The sequence below is a fragment of the Fukomys damarensis genome, unplaced genomic scaffold (genome assembly GCF_012274545.1).
Source record: "Fukomys damarensis isolate Sample0158 unplaced genomic scaffold, DMR_v1.0_HiC HiC_scaffold_32, whole genome shotgun sequence".
Lineage (NCBI taxonomy): Eukaryota > Metazoa > Chordata > Mammalia > Rodentia > Bathyergidae > Fukomys > Fukomys damarensis.
Genome location: NW_022900944.1, coordinates 15237274 through 15246767, shown reverse-complemented (window position 1 = coordinate 15246767; position 9494 = coordinate 15237274). Strand labels below are relative to the sequence as shown.

At 35.8% G+C, this 9494-nt stretch overlaps 1 protein-coding gene across 3 annotated transcripts in view; it reads left to right on the top strand.

The window, feature by feature from the left end:
* Positions 1–9494, top strand: part of Cyld (CYLD lysine 63 deubiquitinase) — a 60803-nt gene that overhangs the window by 188 nt on the left and 51121 nt on the right. For 2 of the 3 annotated variants that reach the window (XM_033757755.1, XM_010629257.3), the window contains exons 2-3: positions 6452–7104; positions 8694–8996. In XM_033757755.1, the coding sequence (XP_033613646.1) occupies positions 6601–7104; positions 8694–8996 (807 nt within the window). In that variant the 5' untranslated portion in view covers positions 6452–6600. Of the gene's footprint in view, positions 1–93; positions 263–6451; positions 7105–8693; positions 8997–9494 lie in introns of those variants that run through there. The other variant, XM_010629248.2, reaches the window with a different exon arrangement.

The window sequence follows — 9494 nt, the reverse complement described above, 5'->3', positions numbered from 1 at the left end:
TAGTTGCCCGAACCGCCGGGCCCGTGAGGTGCTGAGCCCGTGACGTTGGCTCGGCTTCCCCAATCCCCGAGCATTCCCGGTAGGGCTCCCGAGTCGGGGGGAGCGTGGTGGCTGCCGCCGGGACCCCGGGAGAGACAGGGCGTTAGTGGGAGCAGGCAGGACTCAGTCTCCCTCTTTGCCTCCGGCCATTTACACATGGGGAAACCGAGGCACGGGCTGCTGGCTGACTCCTGACAGCCACCGTTGGTAGCGAGAGCCCCAGGTTGTAATGTCTCCTGTCTGTGTCTTAAGGCATGTAGATCGGTCGCTTTGGGGGGAATGCCTGTGGCTCCTGTCCAGGAAGAGCAGTCAGGGTTTGGTCTCCTTAATGGCGTGTTCTGGTTTTTCTTTCCGTTTCCCCCCTTCCCAGCGTGAGGCTGGCTTTTACACAACTCAGAGTTCTTCAGCTGAAAGGTGTGCCCTGCATAGATAGCATTCTTTTTTACTTTCTGTTTTTCGTTTTATTATCTATTAACCATCCCTGAGGAAATTGTGAAGTCTTGGAGAGAGATGGTGTTCTTGAGTTTGATGCTTAGGCGGGTCAGTCATCCGGTTATTCGTGTACCTGGCTGCTTTTCCATTCCGCTCTTTGGCATTTGCATGGTTTAGGATGGTTGTCATCTTCTAGTTACTGAGCCTGTGGCCTTGCAGCCTCCCAACCCCCATCATTCCTTCTTCCCCTCCTATTTTCCCTGGAAAGTTGTATAGTTCGCTAAACAAAGGAGCATTCATACCTTGCTTTTTAATTGGTGCTAATTAGAGATCAGAATAAGATTGCTCATTTTGTCATCATAGCTCCCAGAGAAAAACTCAGGCCTCAAGAGGCTGTCGATTCAAGTGTTGATTTTCTGCACACCCCCTCATGACCCAAGTAGGTTGAATGGCCCTAAGAATTTAGCCTGCCATTCCCCACTGGGTAGTGGGTGGATTTGATGTAGAACAGTATTAGGAGAAAACGACTTACTGGAAATTCTTACCAAAGTTCATGTACTCTGAATATTGATAATACCCACAACATTCTCAGATGTCTGTTGCAAAATTTTAATGTATTCTTGTTGAAGAAAGCTTTTTTGAGCTGGTAATTTTTTTGAGGTGCTTATAAGCCTAGGCCACCTGTTATATAAAGTAAGGGATATTGAGCAACAATGATTTCTGTGGTCTAGCATGCCAAAGTTATGGTTCTTTTTGATCAAAGGGAGTCATTAATGAAGAACAGAGGAGAAGAATAATAATCCTATTCATCACATTATTTTACAGTTTGTTCCTGATTTTCACCCGGTGATCTTAAATTTGTCAGAGGTTTTTACATTGTTTATGCAGAATTTATAAGTATCATGATTGGCATGGGTTGTAGGAAGCTAGTTTCAAGTGAGTCTTAAAACAACTTGATTTCATAATTGTGAAATTTTCCTTGATCAGCCATTAGTAGTGTGGATAGTGGTCATTTATTCAGAGGATAGTGAGTGATATTTTAGGCAAAAATCATTAAATACTCCCACCTACTGAGTCTTTTTATTTTTTAACCTTGAGGAAGATTTTGGCAGTTAGGATGATGAAATGACATTTTGGTTTTCATTGTTACCATTTGAGTTAACTAAGTTTCTGGTCTTGGCCCTGGAAGTAGAAAGAAGTTGGAATTGGGGAATTCTCAGTTTGGGAATGGAATGGCTAGATTTAACTCTAGCAAGACAGCAGTGTTCCTTATCCTTCTGACATGAGCATGCTGCTTCAAGAGCATTTTTAAAAAATAAATACCTTGTAAGTCCCACTAGTTTTAGGGACTGTGTACTTGTGAGGACTATTTAAACCTAGTCAGTCTGTTTTCTGGTTCTAGAATCTCTATAGTTTTGTTTAGCTGTATAATATAACAACTTGTTCTTTTACTGAGAGATGTTCTTTCTTAAAATGGTAATCATTCTGGCTATCTAGGAGCATGTGGAAAAAGGCGCACATGTTTTCTTTCTTGGGTGTTCGCTCTAACCTTCCTACCTCTTTTTTGCCATTTTTATTTTGGGGTAATATTTTAGTATTATAATTTTTATTCTGATTTAGGTAGCTTCCTGTGGTTTTTAGAACAGGATATCTAAGGAGATGCCAGGAGTTCTTGAATTACACCTGTCATGAGGTTCTTATGAATGGTATAACCTGATTACTTGAGCATCAAAATGATATTGTATCTTCTAGATAAGTTACTCATTGTCCATTTTATGTAGCTAATGATCATTTACACTATGTGCGACTTGGTAATTCTAATCTTTAATTTTTTTTATGTTAGACATATTTCTTGATCATCTTTCCATTTCATTCATAGAAAATTGATCAATTTGTGTGCTTCAGTCTTGTCTTGGTTTAATTGTAAACCATTACATTACTATAAACCATTACAGTTGAATCCTCTTTTAATCTGAATTCAGCCCATCAATAAGCTCAGATAACCAGATATGGTTTCAGATCTATGTGACCCTGAATTGTTCTCTTGTTTCCAGTGTCCTCAAAAGAAAGCCTTTCTATTCAGCATGCTTTTTAAGCTTAAATATTTCAACTCTTTGGTATCTTCATTCAGAACTTAACAGTAATTATCAAGATATTCATGATCACTCACTAGCCTGAAATAAGATAGTATTTAGATGAGTCATTTGTGATATACTCACCCTTACAGTGACTCCACCTGCAAATAATAAGAGCATGAAGTGAAAATTTCTCCCTTCACTTCGACCCCTACCCTAGCACACTGTCCTGATTTTCAGTTTGACTGTGTTTCTTGTTTTCCTATTGTTCTTGTGGTCTTTGCTTAAAAGGGGAGGCTGGGTGAAATGGGATGATGATTTGTTGAAGGCAGATCTTAATGCTTCTGTGTTTTTCAGTGTCTAACACTTTATTGAATGCATCAATATACTAAACCTATAAACCAGCCTTCCTGATTGGTGAAAAACTCATTTACAGTGGGATCTGCATCTTTTTCCTTTGTATTATCTTCAGTCAGTTTCACTGCTTGGTCATCTTGACTTTAATTGTTGTGCATAGCCCTCTGAAAGAATATTTTTGCCGGGCATGGTGGTGCACTCCTGTAATCCCAGCACTTGGGGGTGCTGAGGTAGGAGGATCTCTGCAAGTTTGAGGCCAGCCTGGGCTACAAAGCAAGTCACGGTCCCCCACCCCCCCAAAAAATGTTGACATTATATTCATTCCTCCAGTGGGAGAAAATATGTATTAGCATATTTCTGTTGTAATACTGATACTTTGAGAATATTATTAATTAAATTTATCTTCATGTGTATCTCTAGACTAGGGCCATAAAATTCCCTATTCAGCTTTCTCTGTGAGTTGCAAAAGAGAATTAATTTTTATATGATAGTTTCAAACCATTCTTTATATGTTCTTTCTAAAAGAGGAAAGGACACATGCTTTTTATTTTTGAGTAATACTTTTAAATATTTTATAACTTTATTATTATTATTATTATTATTATTATTATTATTATTATTATTTTGGTACTGGGGATTGAACTCGGATCCTTGCATGTGGCGCAGGCAGCAGAACCACTGGGCCAAATCCCCAGCTCTATATTTTATGACTTTTGCTTTCGCTGTTCTAGCTGTCTAACCTGACACATCCTATTGATTCTAAGCTCATTACCGTTGTTCTCTTGTAAGGTAGCAAAAAGTCACCACACCTTGTGTAGTTCACTGTTGAAAAATAGTACTTGAAAATTATTATTTATTGCCATATACCTTTTTATAAACCAGGTAGTTATATCAATTTTTCACTGTGGATTGTTGCCCGTAAGTAAGCTGAAGCAATTTTGTAATCAATTTCATGTAAAATATAGTGTCCCACTGCATTACATATAATAGTTTAATTTTGTCAATATTCTGTTGCACTTGTTTTTATTTTAAATTGTGACATGATTTGTTATGCTAGAGAACAAACAGAGTAGGGATTATTAGCATATAAATAATTACTAAAATTCAAAGAAGGTTCTGACTTTAATTGAAGGTAGCCATTTTTAGAAATTTACAAAAATAATTTCTTTATCCTTTAAAAAATTTTTTTGGCCAAAAAATATAAGTACATTTAAAAAAGAACCTAGACTCTTCTTGGTTCTTGGTCAGTATTTTGGATGTTGCTTTTTGACTACTTAAGCCTTCTAAAAGCAAACAAAATAATATCTCTGCATTATGGCCTCTGTACTTTAATCCTAAAGACTCTTGCAGAATTTATATATTCCTCCAGTGTTGCTTTGGTTTCTGTAAATAAACAAATCTATTACCTGGTTTCTCAGAACCAATCAGAAGCAATAAGTTGGAAAGCAACAAGGCTGAAAAGAGTCAAATGCATGCTACAGGAAACCACAGAAAATGGCTTATTGCAAGAGAGAACTGTAGACTGTAGATGTTTAGAAAGCGGGCGCAAGAGCGCAGAAAGCATTACCTAAAAAGCCTTTAAACAAAGTAACAAAGAGCCTTCCATATTTAGAATCACACATAATAATTTATATTCCTAATGATAATTCAGTGACCAAGAAAAAATAATTTCCTTGTTGAAAAGTGCTGGCTTTTAAAAGCATTTTATTAAAAAGAAATAATAGAAAAAGAAAAGAAAAGAAAAAAAGCCAAACACTTCATCTGGTTTCTGAAAGGCATAGAGCCAAATTAAAGTCTCAGCTAGTTGTTCAAGCAACCTTTTAAGGGGTTTTGTTTATGTGGTGCCAAGAATAAGGTGTCCACAGGTGTCTTATGTAAGTGGCAGATATAAATTGATTCCATTCCAGCTGAAGTAGACAGTGCCCTCAAGTGGAATTGAAGTGAGCACATTATCAAAACAAAACAACAACAAAAAAGAAGACAAAAGAGACTTCACGTACCTACCTCTGCCTGTGTCCTTACAAGTTATGACAAAAGCGCTGAACTATTGTTGGTCTGAAGGGGTGCCAGACTCTTATCCTGTCTTAGGTAACCTGTATGTCTCATTTTGGCTTGCCAGAGGTTCAGACTTGTAAAAACTTTTCCATGATGGTGCACCTCATTACTGAACAATGCTTTCTAAAAGAAATGTGTTGCCAGCTTTTTTGGTCACTAAGTTAAATAACTAAGCCTAAGTTTGGTTCTTTAGATTTAAAGAGGTGTTTATTCTTTAAGCAGACAGTGGATAACTATGATAGTGCTATCAGTTGTTGCTGTTAGCCAGATTAATGGAAATGATACCTCCATCTCAAATAAGGATTAAATAAGTACTGTATTAGAAACCAAATAGCCACATTCTTGTGACAGAGAATTCCTATGAGCTGTTATTTTTCAGCAAAATAATTAAAATAGTGAAGTCCTCAATTTGAATTAATAAAATTGACTAGTTTTTAACCATCTATTAAAACAAGATTTAGAAAGGCTATTTCATTGGGAAAGATTATTATTTTTGTAAAAATTTCAAACAAAAATTCAAAGCGGAAAACAAAATCTTTTGTATATTCCTGCCTTGCATACAGTTAAAACTGTGCTATAAAACACTATATTTGATAGAAGCATCTATGATTCAGTATCACTGTGCTGAAATTGTATGTCTTTGTCATGTAGTCTGAGTTTTGATGACAAAAAAAATCTTTAATGAGATTATATCTGATTATTTGTGATTGTGAGAAATTAGATGATAACTATGATGAATGTCCTTAGCATTTCCCTAGGAACAAAGTGTATAAGATTAAAGAAATAAAACTGAGTCAGAAGTAAAATGTTCCATTACCAAAATAGACAAATGAATTGTTACAGTCTCGTAATGTGATATATTTTTATTGATAAAAGATGTTCAACTCTTAGTGTATAAGTTTTTATTTAAACTGTGTTCAGAAATGATAACCTTTTTATTTATAAGATTCATGTGTGTTTTGCTCAATGCAGTAGCTTATCAAAGTTAGGTAGAACCCATTAAAATTGCTACTTTTGCTGGCATGGTGGTGCATGCTTATAATCTCAGCATTTGAGAGGCTGAGGCAGGAGGATCACAGAGAGTTCAGGGCTGGCCTGGGCTACATAGTGAGTTCAAGGCCAACCTAGACTATATAGTGAGACCTTGTCTCAAAAAAATTGCTACTTTTTAAAGTTTAAAAGTGTCAGAATATGTATATGAGGGTAACTTTAATTTTTTTAGTAGAATCTGGTTTTATAAATTACAAAGTCTTGGAAACAATCATCATTATATTGTCTTTGAAGGTACTTTACAATTGGATTTCCATAAGTATTACAGTTGTAGATACAAGTTATATATGTCTTTTATCCTTTTTAGGTGTTTTTGGAAATATTGTGTGTGTGTGTTGTGTGTGTGTGTGTGTATTAGTCAAGTGAAAATTTTCAAAGCCTTTAAACTTAATTTTAGGTTATATAGAATGAAGTCTAAAGTTTATTTTTTGCTTGTTCACCAGGCATTTTGATTTGCTGTCTTTTTACAGCATGGACACCAAATTGCTAAAAACATACTTTGGGACTGCCAATGAATTTTATCTTTTGCAGTTTTACGACAAACTTACTAGTGGTTCATTTTTTGAGCTAATGTTCTGAAGTTACTATCACAATGAGTTCAGGCTTATGGAGCCAAGAAAAAGTTACTTCACCCTATTGGGAAGAGCGGATTTTTTATTTGCTTCTTCAAGAATGCAGCGTTACAGACAAACAGACACAAAAGCTCCTTAAAGTACCAAAGGGGAGTATAGGACAGTACATCCAAGACCGCTCTGTGGGGCATTCGAGGATTCCTTCCGCCAAAGGCAAGAAAAATCAGATTGGATTAAAAATCCTAGAGCAACCCCACGCAGTTCTCTTTGTTGACGAAAAGGATGTTGTAGAGATAAACGAAAAATTCACAGAGTTACTGTTGGCCATAACCAACTGTGAGGAGAGGCTGAGCCTGTTTAAAAACAGAAGCAGACTAAGTAAAGGTCTCCAGATAGATGTGGGCTGCCCTGTGAAGGTGCAGCTGCGGTCTGGGGAAGAGAAATTTCCAGGAGTTGTGCGCTTCAGAGGACCCTTATTAGCAGAGAGGACGGTGTCGGGGATATTCTTTGGAGTAGAATTACTGGTAAGTTTGATGATCCATTTTAGTGGACCGTGTGCATGTATGTGTGTTTATGTCTCTGTGTATCTGTATGCACGTGTGTATTTTTCCTCTTGAAACAGAAAGTAAGTTTTCTTAGAAGTCTTCAGTAATTTCTAACATTCATGATCTTTAGGATTTACTACGTATGTAAATATGTATGTATGTATGTATGTATGTGGGGCTTCTGCATGCTAGGCATGTGTTCTACCACTGAGCTGTACCTCTAGCCCCAGGATTTACTTTTTAATGATGAATTGAGATGATATAAGTTGTTAAAAACTGCCTCATGTCATAGGAACACACAAATAGATGACATAGTTGTTATACACTTTGTATCTAAGAGATTTTAACATTGCTTACATTAAAAAGTGAACCCTAATTATGATTAATCACTTCAGAAATTGTTTATGATCTTGTGACATTATCATCTACAGGTTTCTCATTTCTTAATGTGTGCTATTAAGTCATAAACATTTAGATATAAGATTTTTAAGAAATAAGTTGCAGCAATTTTAAACTTGCTCATAGTTGTCTTTGATAATACGTGTCAAATCAACTTAGACCCAAGAACTCTAAATGTTTCCAAAGTTAATATTAATTTTCAAGAACTTAAATTTGAAATACATTTTGACGTTCTTGTGGCTAGAATGTCATGCCCTATTGCCTCTTGATTTAATTTTATAAGCAGTAAAAATATTGAGGGTTTATTTGCTAATTATGCCAGTTACTAGCTGGACTGCCAGGTTATTACCCAACCAACCTTCTTTCTCTAAATCTGTGTCCCCTCACTAAAGTGCTGATGATAGTATACAACTTGTAGTGTTTTTTGATGTTGACATGGGATTTAGTGGCTGGCATGTAGTAAGTGCTCAGAAATGCAGCTAAAATTGCTGTTAAAGTAAATGTTTCTTTTTATGACAAAAGTAATATTTGAATCTCAATGGAGAATCCAGCTCAACTCACTCATTATATAATAATTTGAAATTATCAGATAATTTTATTTTTATTTTTTTAATTGCTCTGATTATTTTATGACTGTGGAAAAGGAAAACAATAGCAGCAGGATATAGGAATCTATTCTGGGAGCAGACCTCTTTTTTTCCATCTCTCCACAGAGTTCTTCTCTGAGGAGATACCAGACACTTGCACAGTTGCTAATGATTCCCAGAATGCAACAGCCATGGATTGAGGGTTCAGCATTATCTGAAGGGTCAAATTAATGCCCAAAAGAACTACTGATATAAGGGCAATTGCTAATTCTTCTAGGGCACAGTGGAGTTCTAGTGCAGAACTAAAATCCAAAGGCAATTGAGGTGGCCACGTGGTGGGTAGTTTGAGGTTCAAAGGTGGACATAGCGAATGAAATTATCAGGTAATTTTATTCAGCATCAGATTTACCTTTTTTCCTTATGTCTTAAACATCATAAATCCACCAATAACTGCTAATAATTATATTTATTATGTGTTGTTCAGAATTTTTCCAAAATAATTTCCCTGGAATCCCTAAGATAGATCCTTTTTCCTGTGGATAATCTTTCTATATCTTTTTTTTTTAATCTCTTAAAAACTAGGAAGAAGGTCGTGGTCAAGGTTTCACTGATGGGGTATATCAAGGGAAACAGCTTTTTCAGTGTGATGAAGATTGTGGAGTATTTGTTGCATTGGACAAGCTAGAAATCATAGAAGACGATGACAATGGACTGGAAAGTGATTATGCAGGCCCAGTGGACACATTGCAGGTTGAACTCCCCCCTTTGGAAATAAACTCCAGAGTTTCTTTGAAGGTTGGAGAAACTATAGAATCTGGAACAGTTATATTCTGTGATGTTTTGCCAGGAAAAGAGAGCTTAGGATATTTTGTTGGTGTGGACATGGTAAGAAATTTGGATTATGTTTTCATTGTGAATATATGTCTTAGTTTTATGGCCAATTTAGGTACAAGTTGAGCATGTTGAGTATTTAAAGTGAACTAATATGGAGTATTTTAAAGAACAGATTCTAATTTGTCTTTGGCAAAGGAACATTGAAATGGGATAGGAATGTAGGTATAGAATTTCATTTACTCTATTATAACTGACCAGTGGCTAAAACAAAACAAAAAACCCTTCTCTCAAAAAACCCTATCAAAGCCAAGTATATGGTGTCATATTTTTCTTTATTTTGAAAAAATTTTTTGTAACATATATTGTTCTTTTTGTAATTTTTACAAAATTCTGCAGGCTAATCTGTTTTTAATGAATAATATAAAAATCATTTATAGAAAATACTTCATTAGAGGAAAGCCACATTGCTTTTGAGGAATAGACAATTAGAGTATTCTCATGGGATTTCATTCATTATACCTTTTTTCTTATTGTGTTAAAATAAATAAA